Below are 22,150 nucleotides of genomic sequence, written 5' to 3'. Positions count from 1 at the left end.
AAATACTAAAGGTACAGGACTCTTGAGCTCTGCCATTCCCAAGGGAACACAAAATTAACAGCTGAATGGCCAAGGAAACTGACTGGGCCTAGGGCCCTCCTGTGCCTCACAATTGGTGCTACAGTCCAGCCATACTGGTTGGTCTATTGGTCTATTTCTTCAGAACACATGATTTCTGCTTCTGGAGGCTTTCTCAGTAGACAGTTTCCCTGATTTGGAGTTTAAAAATGTAGTGGCACTCGCTGTTAATCCCATCACTTGGGAGACAGAGGCAGAGAGGCAGAGGTAACTCTGTGAGTTCAAGAACAGCCTGGTCTACAGTGCAATTTCCAAGACAGCTGATTGTTACTCAGAGAAACCCCATCTTGAAAAGCCCCCCTCCCCCGCCAAATTAATTTGTATTATGTTAAACTTTAACTGTCAAAAGAAAACCCCAAGCACAAAAACTAGGGAATATAAAACATAGAGAGAGAAGTTAACCCCAGGGGAGCCCATGAATCAGGACACAAAACAACAGACTTTCTAGGAGAACTGTTCACTTTGGATCAAGACCAAAGGGCACTGGGGGGGAGGGGGTCCACTTAGGCAAAAGTAAAACATTCTTTAAAGTACTGACTCCCACAAGTTGTTCTCTAACTTCTACACATTGGCTGTGGCACTTGTACCACAAAATAAACAAACTGTAACTGAAACATTACAATGAAGTAGAAAGATGGACAATGTCAAAGCTCAGGACAATTCCTTGAATACCGAATTTATTTCCTAACAAATACATATCTACTTTAATTACATAAAAATCTCTAAGAGTTTTTGTTTGTTTGTTTGTTTTAGTGTGTGTGTTGTGTGTGTGTGTGTGTGTGTGTGTGTGTGTGTGTGTGTGTGTGTGTGTGTTTGTCTTGCTTTTTGAGAGGCTTTCTCTATGTAGCTGTCCTGGAAATCATTGTATAGACTAGGCTGGCCTTCAATACACTGAGATCCTCTGCCTCTGTCTCTCCAGTGCAGGGATTAAAGATTGATATCACCATACCCATCCTACAAATTATTTAAGTGAGAAAATATGAGGTGACTATAGGCATCTTTATCATGTCATTAGTATTTTAGGTTCAGCATTGAGGAAGACAAGACACCCCTGTGGGTTTTCTGGGTGAGGCTTCAATTCTGTTGAGGTTGTTTCCTTCTACTTTGGTTAACTGAGTACTCCTGTCAGGACAGGACACTGGACTGAGAAATGTTTCTGTGTCTGCTGAAATAATCACTCTTTATCATTCTTTATGCTTGTGTGATGAAAAGCAATGCTCAGTTTTCAATACTGAATCGTCCTTGCATTCCAAAACTAAATTCTATGTAGTGGTGAGGTAAATCTTAAAATATACTGCATTAAAAAAACACTTCGCAGGGGCTGGAGAGATAGCTCAGTGGTTAAGAGCCAGTATTATTATTCTAGAGGACCTGGTTTCAGTTCCCAAGACCCAAATACAGTGGCTTACAGCGACCTGTAACTTCAGCTACAGGGGATCTGATGAGGCATCAGGACCTGCACTCATGTGCACGGACCAAAAGAGACAAAAACTACAAAACAAAAAAACCAAATACACAAAAACTTCACAAAGAATCACACATTTTCATAATAAATTTAAAAGCTCAGAAAACTAGGGCTAAAAAGGAACTGCCTCGGCATAAAAAGCCATACAGGAAACCACAACAAACAGCACACTTAATGGAAAAGTCTAAGCACTGTCCCTGAAGATGAAGAACAAGAGATGATGGACGCTGTTGGCCAGCAGAAGATCCAGGCAACAGAAAAGAAGATACTTTAAAATTCCCACAAACTAAATGCATCTGCTCACTGATAATACAAGTTTTATATGCAGAAAACCATAGGAAGGCTGTGGATACATCTCAAGTGGTACAGTGTTTGAAGCTTATCACAAAGCCTTGAGTTTGGTACCCAACATTAGCTAGATAGGGGTAGGACCACTCACATGTATCTCTTGCTCTCTCCCCTCTCTCTCTCTCTCTCTCTCTCTCTCTCTCTCTCTTTCTCTCTCTCTCTCACGCACACACACAAACACTATCAGAACTAACAACTTCAGTTAAATAGGGTACAAAGTCAACATATAAAAATTATTGTAAAGATACAACTATCTGGCTAGGCTAGTTCCAAAACAATACAGAGAAACCCTGTCTTGAAAAACCAAACAAACAACTATGTGAATAGAAAAATAGAAAGCTTTACTTACAACGTATTTAAAAGAATAAATGTCAAAGTGGTGACTAAACTAAGAAAGTGAAAGACACATACAAGGAAAACTATAAAATGCTGCCCAGAGAAGCCAAGGAACGAGCATCAAATGCCAGCCCTACCCAAAAGGATCTCTACATCAATACAATTGCTATCAAAGCCAAATGGAATCCTCTCTAGAAACAAAGTGCTCACCTGAGTGCTGGTGACTCTAAACAGTCATTAAAAGAATTTGGCTCGGTAGCTCACACCCCTCCACTTGAAATTTTTTATCACAAATCTACAAAAAACTACCACAGTAGTACTGATGTAGTAACAAGACCACTGACAAAGACTGAGGTAAGCTGCCCAGAAAAAAAAAAAAAAAAACCGTCCACACACATGGGAAATGACCACCAAATAGTGTTTTTAATCAATGGTGCTGAGACAACTAAAAGCCTGGCAGGGTTCATGGGGAATGAGAAGCAGCTCAGTGGAAGAGCAGGTCCCACTGCTAACACCCACCAACCCAAAATAGGATGTGATAGCATAGACCCTGTACCATATACAAAAGCTAACTCAAAATGGGTCAAACGCCAAGCAAACTACTAGGAAACAAACCCACTTTAAGACAGTGGTAGAGGCCAACAACTATCTGAATAGGACTGTCCCTGCTTCAAAGCTAATAGCAAAACTGACAGGGCTAAGGAAAAGACCTCTGCACACAAGGGAAGCAATGACCCAGTACCAGAGAAACGCTATCAGCTAGCCACCATGAGCAGAAAAGCCACAACCAATGTAAAGAAGTCAGGATTTCAAGCACCAAAAGGCAATTCATTCAAGATGGCTCATTATGTCAGGCAAACTTGTGTGGCACTACAAAAGCACATACAGATGGAAAGAGAGAACCAGGCAGTGGTGGTGCACGCCTTTAATCCCAGCACTGGGGAGGCAGAGGCAAGAGGATCTCTGTGAGTTCAAGGCCAGCCTAAGTCTAACAGAACAAGTATTAGGACAGCCTCCAAAGCAAGAGACCCTGTCTCAAAAAAAAAAAAAAAAAGACAGAGAGAACCAACTACACAAACATCCTCTGGCCCCTGCAGGTGTACCCCCACAAGCCTCAGAAAATACAGCCTATATATATATATATATATATATATATATATATATATATATATATCTGCAGAAGCTGATTATGTGCTTAATTACGGGCTAATTCCAATCACAGCAGCAGACTGAGAACTGACTGGCAAAGAGGTAGAAAATAGAGGGGCCGCTGTCCAGAACTTCCCTTCACACCAGCTCTATGGCTGCTTTAACAAAGGCTGCTGGGAGTTTTTAGGAAAAGTTGAGATTCACTCTTTCTCTTTCAAGATAGTACCAAGGTCACTAGCTTCCACTTCTGAGGGACTTTCTGGATTTTTAATGCACTGTATGTTCATAGCTTTGCCTGAAGGATGGCTTTTGTGATCTTTTAAAACAAAATTACAGGGGCAATGGGAAGGGTGCTTGCTACACAAGGGTGATCCATAAAGTTTCCTTTGACCACTCATGACCACACACAAATGCGCACACACTGCATACACACACACACACAATTAAAAGCATACACTAGAAATCTGCTACTGAAATTCAATAATGCCAGCTTTAATCCTAGCACTGGGGAGGTAAAGGCAGGTGGACCTCTGAGTGCAAGGCTAGACTGGTCTACAAGAGCAAGTACCCATTACCACCCTGCAAACTTTTTTTTTTTTAAGAAACTGAACACAAATCTCAGGTATACCATTAGCTAACTGTGAGACCTGAATTAAATTTGAATTTTCACTATGTGTTATGTTGAGTGATGAAAAACCAAAGCCAACAACAGACAGGAAGACCCTGGCCGATCCGGGTGCACACTCATTCTTTCCCTTTACAATGAATTTCTTGTGGCTGTTGGGACTGCTCCAAGTAGTTCTCCCTCTGCTTTGAATTTCTTTTGTTCCTCCCCCTCCCCACCACTCTGGGTGTCTGAGACAGGGTTTCTCTGTGTAGCCCTGGCTGTCCTGGAACTCACTCTGTAGACCAGGCTGGCCTTAGCTCACAGAGATCCTCCTGCCTCTGCCTTGCCCCGAGTGATGGAATTAAGGTGTGTGCCAGAGCTTCCCTTTCAGGTACACAACTTCAGTTTTATTTTAAAGGCAGGGTCTCACTGTATAGCCCAAGTGGGCATCAAACTCGGGACATCTGCTCCAAATGCTGGATTACAAGTGTGTGCCCACACACATTGCTGTCTAAGGCTGTCTTGCTGCCACAGCACACTGAGAACTTTCTGATATTCTAGATGTGCTGCAGGGCGCCCTAGCCCACAGAGAATTAATTCAGCAAGATGTGCCATCAATCCCTTTTTAGCTATCTAACTGAAGGAAAATCTTCCCAAGCCTTTTACAAAATGCGACTGCTCTGCTCCCCTCCAGGCCTCTTCACACAGTGCTCCAGTGGAGAGGTTATTCATTTCTGAATGAAACACCAGGGGCATTGTACAACTGTACAGGGCTATCTGTCACAAATACTACTCTACTTAATTGTGGAACATAGTGAATGAAGGTTTTAGGCAATTCATCCATTCATTAAGACACAGTACATATTTAGTCCACATTAAAGCCATCCAATCCCTCTTACTATTACCCTATAAACAGATAGCTCATGAGCACTGTCCTCAACAAACGGAAATAGCTTTAGTCATTCATCACCATCCATTTCAACAGCGCTACTTGTCACCTTCAGCAACCCAAGTCAAAATATTTATCATTATCAACAGAATCCTAGAATGTGGCAATTTTGAAAGCAAACAGATTTCTTACCATACTCCATAAACTGAAATACTATAACAGCATAGAAAACAAGCATATAAACAACAACAACAAAAAATTCCTTAATTTCTTGTGTTTCATTTCTTTAACTACTTTAAAATCAGCTAGGTGGGGGCAGCATTTCGCTGTATCTAAACACTGCCCGTGTTTCCAAAATGCTCATTGGCTGACTGTATTCTGGAAACATTCCGTTCAGACAGATCGCTTGCTCATTCATCCTCTAGGTAACGCCCACAGTCTCCTCATTTCCCAGCTCAGGAACTCAAGGAAGGCCTCACAGAGAGGAGCTGGAATCCCTTCCTCCTCAGAAAAAGATCTGAACGGTCAGACTGGCCATCTTACAGTTACACTTCTATGTACAAAATAAACTTCTAATCAAAGTTCATCAGTGTCAATACACATCTACTCTCAATCAGATCTTCTTTTCCTAAAATAAATTAAAGCATTCACACTGTTAAATAGTTGAAGGAAATAACTGCAAAATTTCATTTATAACTACTTTTTACTGGCTAAGGACTCAGGACATACTATGGGTAAGGTTAGCCACTACAAATCCTATGAAGGGATATGATTTACAGCATTAAAAGTCTTGGAACCCATTGAACTTCAGCTTGAAACCCAGGAAGTCTTAACAGCATAGAAGCAAAGGCACCTGCAACCAACAAGCAGTCCAAACCACACTGCTCTACCATCAAAAGCTACAGACTAATGCAGCCATAGAAGGAACACCTCTTGCAACACTACACAAAACTGGCAGTCTCCAGATGAAGAATCAGCCTCATCTCTTCACTTGTGTGTGTGCTCTAGGACAGAGGCTGTGTGCTCTTTAAGAAGCTCACATGTGGCAGGGAGGAGCAAAGGGCACAACCTGAGCCTGCCTTCTCAAGCCTGGGCACTCATCACAATACTCAGGCTCAGACCCAAGCAATGAAATGCATCTGTGAGGAATGAGATGCACAGTATCAGCTGATTCCAGTGGGAAGATGAGACTAAGGGACTAAGAACCCCTCATCTTAAATATGTATTTATTTTATGTATATGGTACTCTATCTGTAGGTATACCTACATGCTAGAAGGCACCAGATCTCATTATAGAAGCTGTGAGCCATTATTATGTGGTTGCTGGGAACTGCACTCAGGACTTCTGGAAAAGCTGCCAATGCGTTTAACCACTGAGCCATCTCTCTAGCCCCAGGACCCCCTCAGTTTTGAGCAGTCACATCAAAGGAAGCTCCATTTTTGTATCCTTAATAATTAAGGCAAGGTGACAAGCCATGCTTTTACCTGGGTCATGGCAAGTCATCTAAAAGGATGGCATTTGAGTTCATTTATGTCTGGGATGCATCATAGTCTCACAATAGTAACTATACTGTTCACCCTATGCAGCAGAGCAACCCAGTTCCTTCTCTGCTGCCACAAAACATCAGGTGCCAGCAGGAAGATCCTGCTGGTTCACTGAGTCCCCAGGCACCCACAGACATTTACGGCATCTGCTCGGCTGGGCCTGGGCTAGACCCAACACTGCTGCACCTGCTCTGACACCCTCTCTCTCATCTGTGCTGCTTTCTCCCTCTAGCCCAACCTTTATCTATTCTTTAGATTCTTCTTTTCATCTAAAATTATCTCAGCCAGGCTCTCATTCCATGCATGTGTCACAGTAGACATAATCTGTGAGTCCTGCAACTCCTCTTCTTCGTTTTTGAATACTGAACAGATAAACGTTTTTATTTTCAAGACAGGGTTTCTCTGTGTAACAGTACTGTCTATCCTGCGGCGACTCGCTCTGTAGACTAGGTTGGCCTCCAACTCAAGAGATCCACCCACCTCTGCCTCCCTGGGACAAAAGGTATGTGCCACCACCACTGGGCCTGTGCAGATAGCTTCTTATAAAGTCCATTTGTTTAGCAAAGGTGTTTCAAGTTGACTGCTTAAAAGCTGAAATGTACTGTTTCTTTTTGTGTGTGTACAGTGTACGTGCCTACATGTGTCTACATGCAGGTGCATGTCCATGTGTGGAAGACAAACATGACATCAGGTTATCATACTCAATTGTTCTCATCTTATTTCTTGAGCCTGGGTAGTTCATTAAAGCCAGATTTCATTGACTGGCTAGATAGCTGGTCAATAAGGCCCCATGATCCTCTGTTCCTGCCTCCCAGAGCCTGAAATATAGACATATGCCATCACACCTGACTTTTTATGTAGGTGCTAGGGATCAGAATTGAGTCCTCCTACTTGCACAGCAAATAATTGTCTACAGAGTCATCTCTCAACCGCAAACAATATTATGAAACATTATTTCTGTTAATATTATCTGTACACATGCACACATACACAAGCATACACATGTACACACACACACACACACACACACACACACACACACACACCCCAGTGCAGTTGTCCACAGGTCAAAAGAGGATGTCAGATTGCTAGCAGCAATTGTTACAGGTGCTATGAAGCACCTGATGTGGGTACTAGGACATGAACTTTGATCTACAGGAAGAGTAGCAAGTGCCCTTAACTGCTGAGCCATGTCTTCAGACCAGAGACAGTATTTCAAAAGACATATGTGTTTCAACGGACAGTTGTATTTCCAGAATAGGTTATAAAAGTCTGGCATATCTAAAAATGAGCCTGAAGGATAACAGGGAATTATGAGGACACAAGAGAGAGTAGAGGAGTTGGGAACTGCAGTTAGAGAGTGAGGCTCAGTGGTGGAGCACTTACCTCACATGGGTGATGCCCAAAGTTCAAGTCTGATGCCAGAAAAAAAACAAAGAAGCTAGGAAAAGTGGGGGGGGGGGGGGCGCGCTGACCTGGCTGCTATCCAATCAATTCATCTCAATCTACAAAATGGGAATAACCACACCTGTGTCACAAGGTACCCTGACCATCCAGCTACCACCCTGGCAATGGCAACCTAGAACTGAGAGTGTCCATAAACACAGGCCTGGGCTCCGCTGTGAATAAGTTCTGTGATCTTGGAAGAATAGCTTTTAGTGTTTCAACTGCAATTATTTTAATGTTTGTCCAATGGGATATGCTTACAACCATTTCTAATCTGAGCAAGACCTGGTTTTAGAATTTGTCCTTCTGACACCTGAAGACTGAGCACTCCTTTGAGAGCCTTATGGCACTGTCATCCAGTGAGAATTATCCTTTTCAAAGACCCTAGAGAGAGGGCCACTCTTCAGAAAGTCTTTATTCCTTGCAGCTGAACAGAAGACCACCTTTTTAACAGTTTTCGTTTTTATATAGATAATGCAAAGCTTTATTATACCTCTTCCTAGTACTTTGGTATTTGTCTCCAAGTGGTTTAACCTTCTGCCTTTATTGGTGCTCTGGCTGCTGTGACCATTCTCAGAGCAGAAGCAGCAAGAGTGATAGCTGTGTGTCAGTCCTCCATACAGCTCATCTTCCCAGGCTAGTCACCAGTGCCTTAGCGACTTCCTCCCTTCTAAAGGTTGCCAAATGGTTATGTAAATGAGCCAGCTGGCCTCTGAGTCATCACTTCTGTTCCCAACTTCTCCATTCCCTGGTGAACCTTGAAGTACTCCATGAACCCTTAACATCAGTCAGAGTTTCAGTCACTCCCTAAATATGGAAACTGGACAGCTGACCTCCCTCACTCCAGGGGAGTGGCAAATGACAGCTGCTGTTCAAATATTGGTTTCTATTACCTGTCTACTTGGAAACCCAAAACATTTCTCTCTAAACCTGCTCTAGTTTCCTAAAAGAAGAAAATCTTCACCTGTGTACAATGTGAAAAGCTTTGCAACAGGCAGGAACAGGCATGGTGGCACACAGCTGTAACTCCAGCCCTAGCAAGGATGAGGAGGGAAGATGGAGAATGCAAGCCAGCTTGGGTTATGTTAGAAAACCCTCAAGCAAGCACACAAACAAAAACAAAGTCTACTGCCAAATGCCTCTTTAGCAATCATATTCCCTGAGCAAGACGCCTTGAGAACAGAGAGTCAGGCACTGATGCTCTGAGCACAGGGAACTACAGCCTGGATGCCTTGTACTCTTAGTCCTCTGAAGCTAAGAGAAGAACAGCAATAAGTAGAAAGTGGACATTTCACACTAAAGGATAACTTGGGATTACAGCCAATGTCAATAAGGGAGCACACACAAACTCCAGAATTTACAGAAAAAGGGCACCCTGTGATACTGGGCACTGAGGAGCCTACCACCTGACCCTGAACTTCATTCCTAACCATCCTCTGAACAACAAGTTTTCGCACTACCATCATTTCCACCTCACTTCTGCAACTGCATGCATGTCAGCCGCTTCCAGCAGTACTAACTCTAGATTACATCAGCCTCATCTTAACCACATGGCCAATATAACAAACTGATGTTTTGAATGCCCTCTCTTTGAAATACCTTAGTGTTTTTCTTCCCAACAACATTTTTTTCAACTACAAACTGCTCTTAAAGTAATTAGGTTATCTGGTGAAGGAAAGCAACAACTGTAGTGAGGCCTGTCATGGAGGGGATGGGCAATCCCAGAGGTGTTCAGAAGTAACACGGCCTTGGTAATATAGAGTAGTGCCTAGAAATAGAGTGCTGTGAACAATGAACAGAAAAGACTGGTTTTACCTGTAAAATATGACAAGATATTGGCAACATAATTTCTCATATATACATATATATGTATGCATGCATGTATGTATATACACACACATATATGTATGTATATATATGCATATATATCATACATATAAAATGCAATTAGTAGGCATCGATGGAAAAAAAATCTATTGAGTAACAGAAAATGAGGGATGCAATTAAATAGCTTGAGGCTTATTTTGTGTAGGAAAAGCAAATGTGGTCCATAAACTGGTAGATGGTTTAGAAATGACCCTTGTACTTGGGAGGCAAAGGAAGGCCTGGGCTAGGAGGCCATCCTACATTACATGAGAAACAGTCTCCAAAGAAAAACAGGGATAGGGGCTTTTATATACTGCCCTTTGCAGCTCATAAACTTTCAAATAACTTTCCTATTCATTCCCTTTAAAGGCAACAGTCCTTTACCTAACTGTCCTGCCCCACACCCCACACCCCTGCAAACTCTCCCAGCACACCCAGTTCCTTCCCTCTGCTGACCTTCCCTCCTGGGTCCTGACAGTCCATGCTACACCCTGCTCAGTCACATACATGCAGAGGGTATTCCTGCCAGAAATGTTCCTGTATAACTTCCTAGTTCTCTACAAAAGTAATCTGGTTCAGGACTGTGGCTCTAGCTCAGTGGCAGAGGACCTGCATCCAATGCAGATCCCCAGCACGGCATCCTAAACAAACAGAAGACAAGCCAAACACTACCCTACTTTAGTTCTCCTTCCCAAGTTTCGCTGTGTGTGCTGGTTTCCCTGGATGGAAACAGCACTCAGGGAGGACTCCATTTCCAAGCACCATTCTATAGTACCAAGGCTTTGTAACTCCAGAACACCTCCGGAACTGCCCAGCCCCTCCCATCAGGCCTCATTTGGAACTGTCAAAAAAATAAATACACAGACAAACAAACCATCTGCATGTCTCACTAGTTCTAGAAAGTGGCAACACTCAGGCCAGCAAGGCTCAGATCTTACAGGAAGTGTTAAGTGTCCACTGAGGGAAACCTGAATAGGAAAGACAGGCTTTTTGTTTGTTTGTTTGTTTTTTAAAAACTTACTCAAAATACCCAGTGGTAACAAGGGGGAAGGGTGTCAAGAAGAGTCCCTAGCTGTGTCCACAAAAAATTGTTCTTCCCCCTGGCAGCACGTAGGTGAAAATGAGGCACACTAATCAAAAGCTGAAGCCACATAAAAGACAACAAAGGAATGCCTATGAAACCATAATCAGTTTGGTTCTTATAAAGTCCTTTCATTTCCTAAGAAGCTGACTTGATACTCTGAGATTTTGTTTTTGTTTTTGTATTTGTTTTTAAGATTTTATTTAGTGTACCCTGGTGTTTGACCTGTATGTATTCTGTGTGTGGGTGTCGGATCCCCTGGAGCTACAGACACTTGTGAGCTGCCATGTGGGTGCTGAGAATTGAACCCAGGTCCTCTGGAAGAGCAGCCACTGCTCCCAACTGCTCAGCCAACTCTCCAGGCCCTACTTTGAGATTTCTAATGTGGATTCTACCTGTGTAGATGGAGTACTTTTGCCAAGCCAAATGTGAATTTTTGGGCTCACTGCAATCTGGGTAATAGCCATTGCTCTAACAAGAGCATTTAAAAAAAAAAAAAAAAAAAAAAAATCAAGCATGGAATTTTTTAAATCACTGGGCTATTTTTGAAGCTCTGTGCAATGCAGTATAAGGAAAAGCACAATGAAATCGGCATCCAAAAATTCCTCTAGGCTTGGGTTCAAGGTAAGTTAAAAGACTGCTAAGACGAGGTAGCAACAGGAACACACTGGGTGAAGTCCTACATTATAAATACAATTCCAGCTGTCCTGTAAAGAAAAGCAGATGACAAGGCCATGGAAATTCCCCAGTCGTTCTGTCACATTAAGCCACCACAAATACAAATGATCACCACAATTGTGCAACATACCACAAACAAACCATTTGGTTGTCCCAGGTATTTATAGCTTATTCTTTTTTTTTTTTTTTTCCCCTTCTCTTCTGGGAACTTGGCCTAGAATTCCTGATCCTGCCGATTCATCCCCCAAGTGCTGGGATTAAAGTCAAGAGCCACAACAGCAGGATACCATTTACTTATACTAATGACAACTGTGAAGACAGAAAGATGACAGTATTTATTCTAGCAGAACATGATGGTATACTGTTAATTCTAATATAACAGAGACTGAGGCAGGAGGATTGTGAGTTCAAGGCCACCTCATTTGTATGGTAAATTCCAAGCAAGTTTGAGCTACACAAGACCCAAGCTCAAACAACAAGAACAAAAAAGACAATAGTATTTGAAATTTATTTTTAAATATGAGATTATCAAATACTAACAAACAGCATTTGGCACCTAACAGGAGATGTCAGTGTCTCAGGTGATACAACATTCAAAACAGATGGGACAAGGCAGCCTTGCAGACTACAGCCAGGATTTGTGCATCTTCTTAGGAATCCATGGTATTCAGAGTCTCCAATTAGCAGGAAGCAGTTTGGAAAGGATGACACCAAACTCCCAAATATTGTCTATAAATGTTTGTTTTCATTTAAATAGGGTTGGTTATAAACAGTTAATGATCACAACCAGTCTCATTTTAAAGGTAAAAAGGGGATTATGGTATAGATATGAATACTCTGCTTTGGAATGGATTTTCACTTACTGATACAAATTTTAAGGCCAATTTTGTGATATGTATATTTCTCTTCTTGTTTAAGTATTGTGTTTGTATAGCTCATTTTAAAATGTAACGTATAATTAAGTACAGATTGTAGATAGTTACCTATGATAGTCAAAGCTTATGGTTAGGTTGGTTAGGTTTTCTAGATATACAGAGATGTATTTCAATTGGATAGGCATTCTTCAACCCTTTCAAAGACCTACAGAATATGGCATTTAAAATGATTTAGGTTTTTTTTTTAAACAGTGAGGCACAACTGCTCCTGGCAACACCACCTGTGTCATAAAGGAAGATGGGCATCAGGGAAACTCATTATAGAGTTTGCTTCCAATAAGTCAAGACTAGCCATTTGGACAAAATCTGCTGTTGTCTGGACTGTGTTTGACTTTATGCTGTATAAACTGGACATGCATAACCCCCAGGAAAGAGACTGCTAAACAAGATGAATATTGCTGCAGGGTTCCTGCTTCATGGAGGAGTTTGCCAGACAAACTGTGGCCTTTGGGCCAAAGATGGAACATTACAGAAGAACTTCGGGTGATTGACCAGGCAGCGATTGTCTCTGTAATTTCTAGAGTTTATCCTCCTGTGGTCTTTGATGGACTTGAAGACAGATAGTTAATGGTTTAGTTTCCCTTTGTTAGGATTAAAGATAAGTTACATATAAGACCTTAGACTCACAAAGATAGAGTAGATGATAAAATATTTTCTTTAATTCCTGATGTTAATGAACTAAATATTGTCAGCTATAGTTCTTATTTGGTAACTGTTATATATGTTACTATGTTAAAGCTAAAACCCTTATTTTAGACAAAAAAAGAGATGATGGGAGATGTCATTATGTAAATATGTTTCTCTTATTGGTTAATAAATAAAGCCCTGTTGACTAGGAGACAAGGTAGATTCTGGGAGATGTAGTAGAGAGGGGTTGAAATGTAGGAAGCAAGAGGAGTAAAAAAAAAAAAAGTTCAGACCCTCTCTCCAGTCTTCATGGAAAACACTTAGGTTGATAAAAATGAGTTAATATTTAAGACAGAGCTAGCCAATAAGAAATGCTACTAGTAACTGGGCAACAGTTTCATAATTAATACAGCATCTCTTCATGTTTTTGGGGGCTGATGTGGCTGTGGACCAGGCTGGTGGGAAAGTGCCCGTAACAGGCACCAACAGGGCATACATGCTACCAGTATTATAGATAGAAAGAAATCCTCAGCTGCCCCTGAGGTAGCTTCCACACACCATTCCCTCTAAAGGCACTGTAGACAGAATGTACTTCACGACAGAGGAAAAAAGGGCCTGAGAGATGGATCAGCAATTAGGAGCACTTGTTGCCCTTGCAAATGACCTAAGGTCTGTTCCCGGCACCCCATCAGGTGGCTCACAATCATCCTTAACTCTAGTACCAGGGGATCCAACACCCTCTTTCAGGCTCCTGGACATCAGGCATGTATGTGGTGCACATTCACAAATTCAGGAATGTTCAGGCAAACATTATCTATACATAAGTTTAACTCCCTCCCCTTTTGGGTTTTTTTCAAAACAGGGTCTTTCTGTAGAACAGCTCTAGCTGCCCTAAAAACTCACTTTATAGATCAGGCTGGCTTTGAACTCTCACAGATTTACCCGCCTTTGCCTCCCAAATGCTGAGATTAAAGCTGTGCTTAAATAAGTATTTTTTTAAATAAGGAAAGGAAATTTTAACTTTGTTTTGCTGTTTAAGGAAATTCAACATGCATCTATGTCACCAACAAGATAAAAGTAGGGAACTCCTCTCTCTCTCTCTCTCTCTCTCTCTCTCTCTCTCTCTCCTCTCTCTCTCTCTGCTCTTCTCTTTCTGCTCTTTTCCTGTTCTCTTCCCACTTTCCTTACCCGCCGTTCCCCGGGGGCAGACAGGACTTTTCCTGTCTCCCTTTTCTCTTCTGTCCTCTCTCTGTGTCTCTTTACCTCTTTTCTCTTTCCTTCCATCTCCCTCCCCTTTCTAATAAAAGTTCTCACTTAAAAAGGATAAAATTAGGAAAAAATAAAACCTTCCCTACTTAGTAAGGCTCCTTGTAAAAGTCTTTGAACCTATACTTGCTTTCCTCATAGAACTGGAAAATTTTAAGTATATAAAAGTTACCAATAAGTAAAATGATTAGTCATATTAATAATACCAAAATTAAGAGTTTGGGCTAGTGGCAAAAGCCTGTAATTCCTACTAGGGAGGAACTGAAACAGGACTGCCCCAAACAAGGCCTGCCTGAGAATTCAGTGAGACCCTGCCTCAAAACATTAAGTAAGAAAAGGACTATGGACACAGCTCAGGGAGCTGCATGGAGCACACACACACTCATCAATCAGTAATGATCCCAGCAGGCAGAGCACAAAGGACCCTGAGATGACAACTGGTGGCCCCTTTTCTAGCTTCCTAATTGTTCATGTGCTCTAGTATTGAAGAAGGGCTGAGGAAATGGCAAAAAGATGGCTCTTGTGGCCTCACAACTGACACCACTGAGAACACACCCTTTCTTAAATGTGAACCGTGTGATTCTAGGGAGCCCTGACTTTCAGGAAATTGAAGCGCCCTGGACCAGCTGCCTGGGTCAAATCACACACTGAATCGGCCAAAATCTCAGCTATGAAGGACTTTTGCTCCTTACTCACCAAAGTCAGTTGCTTGTCTGTCAGCTTAAAAGTGGCCCTATTTGTCTATGATGGGAAAATGGATCTGACTCTATAAATATTTCCAAGTCTCAGCCGACACATTGTTGTCAATGAGGACACTACACAGGCAACCTTCAGGAGACTTTAGCTCCTGTCATCCTGACAGCGACTCCAAACAGGTTTCTCCTCTGACCAGCTCCCAGATTGGCACAGCTTGCTCTGTCCAGATGCACGGTGCAGTACAGTGGGGAGCAGTGCCCAGCAGCCAATAGCTAACTACCTTGCAGACTTGTAGCAGAGAACCTTCCTGAATACAGCTTCCCCTCAGCAGCACAAGGGGAGCTACAGTCAGCAGGGTCCACTCACTGGGCCACATCACTCCCTTTACACAAAGCCCAGAGCCTACCCAGAACCAGAAAGGGGACACTATCTACCCGTCCTGGTTAAGGCTGTGTCAACTTGACACAAAATAGAGAACCTCAACTGAGATGTTTCTGTCTTAGCCACTGTTCTATTGCTGTGGAAACACCATTGACCAAGGCAGCTCAAAGAAAGCATTTAACTGAGGCTTGTTTACAGTTTGAGAGGGTAAGGGCATGATCATCATGGCAGAAGCATGGCAGCACATATAGCAACTGGAGGAAGAGCTAAGAGCTACATCCTGATCCTAAGGGGGAGAGAGAGGGAGCAGGAGTTGGGGAGAGGAAGACAAAAAGGAAGAGTAGGGAAAGAGGGAGGAAAGAAAGAAGGGATGGAGACAGACAGACAAGGCCTGGCATGAGATTTTGAACCTCAAAGTCTACCCCTAGCGACATACTTCCTCCAACAAGGCCACCCTATATGAGACTATGGGGGCCATTGTTATTCGAACAACCATAGCCTCCATCCATTTGGCTTATAGGCAAGCCCATGTGCATTTTTTTGATTGATGACTAATGTGTAAGGCCCCACCTCACTCTGGGTAATGCTAACCCTGGGGCTGGTCAAGCCACAGGCAGCAAGCCAGTAAGCATTGTTTCTCCAAGACCTCTGCTTCATTTCTTGCCTCCAGATTCATGCTTAAGTTTTGCCCTGTCTTCACGATGTACTGCAGGCTGTAAGTGGAAATAAACCTTCTCCTCTCAAGTTGTTTTTGGCCAATGTGGTGGTTTGAAGAGAAAAAAAAAAAAAAAAAGGCTCCCAAAGGGAGCGGCACTATTAGGAGTGTGGCCCTGTTGGGAGTAGCTGTGGCCATACTGGAGTAGGTGTGGTCTTGCTAGAGAAAGTGCATGGAGACAGGCTTTGGAGTTTCATATTTGCAAGCCAGGCCCAGGGAGACAGTCTACTTCCTTTGGCCTGAATTATCAACATGAATTATCAGAACCACATCTGCCTACACACCACCATGTTCCTCCATAACAGACTGAACCCCTGAACTGTAAGCCACCGCTGTCAAATGTTCTGCTTTTTAAGAGTTGCTGTGGTCATGGTGTCTCTCACAGCAGCAGAAACCCTTGGACAGCCAGTGCTTTCTCAAAGCACTTGAAAGCAAGCTAACATACTACATCTAAAGTAAATGGCACAAAGTCTAGGAGGTCTTTTTGTATTTCCCATGCAATGAATACTATATGTGAGTGCGTGGCTGACTAATATACAGTCACTTGGAAGTTTTGAATTTTCAGCGACAACAGACAACAGAAAATTCTGCAGAAGCAGAGCTGTGGCAAGCTCCCACCACTGGTGGCTCCTGACTTGCTCACCCAATGTCACTGTAAGGCCTGGACCATTTGCACTGCATCAGCTCTATTAGAGATCTATTCAACAAAAATACCTTTCAACACTCTAAAGGACAAGCTCCTAGCAAGTTCCAGAGGAAGGACTTTGAGCAAGTTCAACTGTGCAGCACTCCAGACCCTTCCACCATGAGGAGTCACAGCTTCGACATCAGTCCTCGAAAAGGGGCCTCTGTACAGATCTGCCCCTCTTACACTCTTGGGAGTCCTTTCTTTACATTCAAGTCATCTCTACTCTAATCTGTTATATGTAATTCATTATATCCAATGTTCCCTACTCAAGCTGCTACAAGTTTTCTCTTGATGAGACTCAGACTAATATATCTTAATTACAAGTTGGACAGCTCTGTCCACTAGCTAAGTAAACAAGAGTTTAAATATTTTAAAAAATAAGAGTTCAAAAAAAAAAAAAATAAGACTTCTATTATATACAAACAAGCATTTCACAGAGTCCAGGAGTCCAGGACAAATTAACTCATAGAGCCCTTAATAGAGAAACAGACTGATTATGGTCTAGCCAATTATAACTACTGTTGGGAACTTTCTGTAGTTCAAACTATGATTAATAACCCCAAACATAATAATCACAAGTTTTAGAATTGTTTTTATTAATTTTAGTCGCTTCCTAATGGTAAAGTTCTAAAAAGCCTCAAATACGATAACAAAAGTTTTAAATGTAGCCTGGAGAGATGGCTCAGCATTTACAAACACTTGTCGCCCTTCCAGAGGTCCAGGGTTCCTTTCTTAAGCATGTGATGTGTGATGGAGGTATACACCAGCTAAATAGTATCTAGGGAAGGTTTGGGATGCAGGAGACTCACTGATGCCCTAAAGCCGGATCAATGTCTGTGCTGCCCATCAAGTAAAACTTGCTGAGAGTCCTGATACATAACAAAACCCAAAGAACTCCAGCAAAATAAATAAATAAAACACCAACAAACAGAAAACACACCAAGTTACCCTACAGAAAAGATCATCTGCCTTTCATAAAAGCAAAAAAGCACTGTCCCTTCCACCAAAAAGGAATGGGAAGGGCAGAGGACACTAAAAGGCAGGTTCAGCACACCTAAGTTTCTTCTCTTAATTAATTTTAGAATCATTGGCCAATTTCTCAAATAAATGAGGAAAGCTAAATATAAATTCAGTTTCTTTTTTAATCACTACAAGATGAAAAGCATAAAGTGGCAGCTTCTGGCAGACACACAAAATAAGGAACCCAAGCCTTCAAGGACTCTGAACTAACCCACAGTGAGCAGAGTCTCATTTAGAGAGACTGAAATGTAAGGATTATAAGAAAATGTTTTTTAAAAAGAAAGCCTATATTTCTTACTTGAGAGAGTCCAGGGGACGATGCATGTCCCGGGGGCGTGGCCGCAAGATTGGGGTGCCCCTTGCTTATTTCATGTGCTGAGTAAGGGGAAGGGGTTGGGGGTCCCGGCTGTCTTGCTACCTGTGTTACCTGTGAGGAAATGAAAGAACAGCAGATTAGTGACCAGATCTACAAGTACAGCTCAAATCATTGTTTAATTGGACTGTCTCACAAATTACAGTAAACTACTACTAAAGAGGTGCTTACTATCTGAGAATACATGAATATTTCCATCTGTTTGATAAATTCCTAAAACATAGTCTCCAAACAAACCAAACATGCTAAAACAAAAAATTTGCTAAATGCAATGTAACTTGAAATTGTATTGAATGTTTTATAAAAGACACAAGAAACAAATCCCTGCGGAAGTGAAGAGGCGACTACAGAGGCCCAGCTTTTCTGTAGTATGAGTGAGAATCCCATAACGTGTTTCTCAAGACTCTCCGGACTACCCAACGATGGTGCCTGCCTATAATCCCAGCACTCTGGAGGAGTGTGCAGGGGAATGCTGAGTTCAGGGCTGGCTTGTGTTCCACAGTGAGGCTGCCTCAAGAGAAGAGGCAAATTCTGGAAGAGTGATTTTGTCTACTGTGCCATCAACCCTGGGGTCAAACCCAGGCAGCACCCAGGGTTTGGTGGTGGCGGCCTGTATTCCCAGCTCTTGGGAAACAGGAAGATCAGGAGTTTAATGTCATCCATGGTAACACAGAAAGCTCAAATTCAAGGCTGGTCTGGGCTCCCATGACACTGTCAAACCAAAAAAACTGTAAGACAAGGACAAAAGCAGTTATTTTCTCCAATTAAAACCAGCCTGATAGTTGCTTCCTGAACTTTAGATAGCACAAAAGTACACCTACAAGTTGATGAATTATGTAAGAGTAAGCACTACTATAAAGCCCTTTGCCTGATGACAGGCTAATCTAAATGTTCTGAGGCCAGTAAAGGCTGCTCTATTCTTGTATGATCTGGATGGTCAGGTGGATTAAATGCATTTTCAATTGACTCAGTGAGTAAACCATTTGCCACACACAAAGGCATGAAGATCCACAGTTGATCTGCACCACCCAAAGGAAAGATCCATGGGGATTCACGACTGTAAACCCTGCACTAGGGAGAGAAGGACATGGAGACTGGGGAATCTCCAGAGCTCAACAGCCCACCTACCTAGCCAACTGGTAAACCCAAGCCTCACTAAGAGACTCTGCTTCCAAAGTTAAGGTGGACAACCATGAGAGGGACCTGCTACCAGCCTCTGGTCTCCACACACTGGAGAACAGAAATGCACACTGTCACACATACACACACAGAATCTAACACATGCCAGCTTTCCCTACACACAGAGAGACCCTAATCCACACCAGCTCCTCCTCCCACCAACACACAAAGAAACTGATACACCCCAGCTTCCCCTATATACACACACATACAGAATCTATTACACCCTACCTCCCACATACACACACAGAATCTAATACACAGAGTATCTAATACACCCCAGCTCTCCCTACAGACACACACAGAATCTAACACACCCCAGCTCCCTCCTGCACACACACAGAATCTAATACACCCCAGGTACATACACATACACATACAGACACAGACACACACACACACACACACACGCACGCACGCACGCACGCACACAAAATGCCCCCACACACAAAATAATAAATAGCTCTTTAATATAAATACAAAAAGAAGCAGTAACATTCACATGGTTGAAGTCCCACAAAAAATGGCCACATTGATTTTGTTTGGTGTTTGCTTTTTTGCTGTCCCTGTGAAGATCTGAAAACAGCTGATTGGTTGTTTTGATTTACTGTGATTTTGGATTTTTGAATCAGTGTCTTACAGGAAAGCCACAGTAACCAGTAACTGTACAGACCAGGCTGGCCTCAAACACACAACAATTCTCTCTCCCTAGCTTCCCTAGTGCTGGGCTCCAGGATGTGTATATCCAACAGGGTACCATGTTCTCTTGCACAAGATAGAAGCCAACTGTCAAGGGATTTGGCTTTCCCCAGAGGGCAGAGATGCAGGGCACTGGGAGGCTACTGTGAAATAAATATGGGCTGCCTAGGAATCCGTTCCCATCTTTTTTGTTGTTGTTTTTGTTTTTTCTAGACAGGGTTTCACTGTGCAAGAGCTCTGGCTGTTCTGAAAGTTGCTCTAGAGTCCAAGCTAGCCTCAAACTTAGAGAGATCTGCCTGCCTCTGCCTCTCCGTGTTGGAATAAGGGCCTGTGACACCACCATCTGGGCAGTTTCCATCTTAAAACGTGATTTTTACACTTACACTCCCATTGTTAATGACCTGCTTATATAACTGATCCAAAGCAACTGGTTTTAATTCCAAGGTACTAGTGTAACTCCATGCTTAGTATTCAACAATAAATAATAAACTGAAACTTATCAAAATCGTATTGCCAGATTGCTCTGGAATAGCATACGTCACAGAAGTGTCATTAAGTCCCCATTCTGAGATTAAGTTACAGATCATTACCTCCCAAACACAAATGTAAAACAGAAACATGCAGACTGTAAATATTTATTCCAGGAATCTTGTAAGTAGGCCAAACAGCATTAAGAACGTTGGTCTTAGAGACCCAGGTTTGACTATTGGTGTGGCTGTACAAAAATTTAGTTTCTTGGGTTGGAGTTGGCTCAGTGGTTAAGAGCACTTGGTTGCTCTTGCAGATGACCTGGGTTCAACTCCCAACACACACATGGCAGCTCACAACCATTTCACATCTACTTCTTCGAGATCAGACATCTTCTTCTGATCTCAAAGAGGACCCCCACACACCACACACACACACACACACACACACACACACACACACAAACAGAACATACACGTAAAATAAATCAAAAAATTTTCATTTCTTTTCTTACAAAGAGAAAAGAACCTGTCTTATAATGGCACAGGTTTGAGTGGCTTGCAAGGCTTTTATCTGGAGGGCAGAAACTGCACATTGACTCAAGCTGACCTTGCAGAACTGTACACTGGTCAATCTGGGCTATTCACCTTCAAATGGTGCCAATCACACATCTGGTAACACCCTAAACATAATGCTACTTCTCCTGAATGGAAACTCTGATAGCCCACTGCCCTATGATACAAGCAGAACTCTAGTTACTGCCCAGTCCATTGGCCTCCTGTAAACTCAATAAACTATTTTTCTTTAGCCTTAAAAAAAATTAAAAAGTAAAATTAAAAACCTATTTATGCAATCCATTGAATGATGTATGCTTCACATTGATAGTATAAAGTATACATACATGGTAGCTACCATGTTTAATTTTCTTACCAACATTTAAAGTGTTGGTTTTAAAACCTTGAATGACAGTTTTAGACAGAAATGATTGGCACTTTGATTTTTACTGTCACACCTGAGAGGATATGACGGGTTAAGTGAATGCAGCAGTTTTCAGTGTGTCCCTAGACTAAAAGCCTGGGCACCACCTGGGAGCTGGATTAAAAATGCAAATCTACCAATAGCGAATGAGGCCCCAGCAATGCTGGCACAGCACCCCCAATGTCCTGCTTGTTGTTTTCAGCCCTCAGAACTGTAACACAAATTAGCTGCAGGCAGCCTACTGGAGAACACGCACATGCTACACTGTGTGACCCATGTGTACCAACACAGTCCGCTGCCAAAACATCTAGGTCCAAGCTCTCTTCCCAACCTGGACTTTTTTGCTGCCTCAGCCTATCCTCTCACACCCTCCACTCCTGTAATCCACATCCCTGAAGTTCACACTGGGTTACCAGAAACGCTGGGGAACGATGAGGTCTACACAGCCAATTTTCAGATAGCCAGAAATTCATGACCTCAAACAATGAGGACTATTTGTAGCATGAACCCAGTGTGAATAGACCTCCTTGACACTACACACAGAATGTAACCTAAACCATTTTAGGTACACTATCCAAGCTTTCTGTTTTCTTTTTTTATTTTATTTTTATTTATTTATTTTTTTGTTTTTGTTTTT

The 22,150-nt window shown here is 42.3% G+C and overlaps 1 protein-coding gene across 1 annotated transcript in view; it reads right to left on the bottom strand.

The window, feature by feature from the left end:
* Eif4g3 (eukaryotic translation initiation factor 4 gamma 3) overlaps positions 1 to 22,150 on the bottom strand; it is a 204,378-nt gene that overhangs the window by 129,717 nt on the left and 52,511 nt on the right. The window contains exon 3 of the mRNA XM_051173661.1: positions 18,115 to 18,243. Coding sequence (XP_051029618.1) covers positions 18,115 to 18,243 — 129 coding nt within the window. The remainder of the gene's footprint in view (positions 1 to 18,114; positions 18,244 to 22,150) is intronic.

Source organism: Phodopus roborovskii, unplaced genomic scaffold (assembly GCF_943737965.1).
Source record: "Phodopus roborovskii unplaced genomic scaffold, PHOROB, whole genome shotgun sequence".
In the NCBI taxonomy this organism is placed as follows: Eukaryota; Metazoa; Chordata; class Mammalia; order Rodentia; family Cricetidae; genus Phodopus; species Phodopus roborovskii.
The sequence above is the reverse complement of the archived record's forward strand: the minus strand, read 5'-3'. Positions and strand labels throughout refer to the sequence as shown.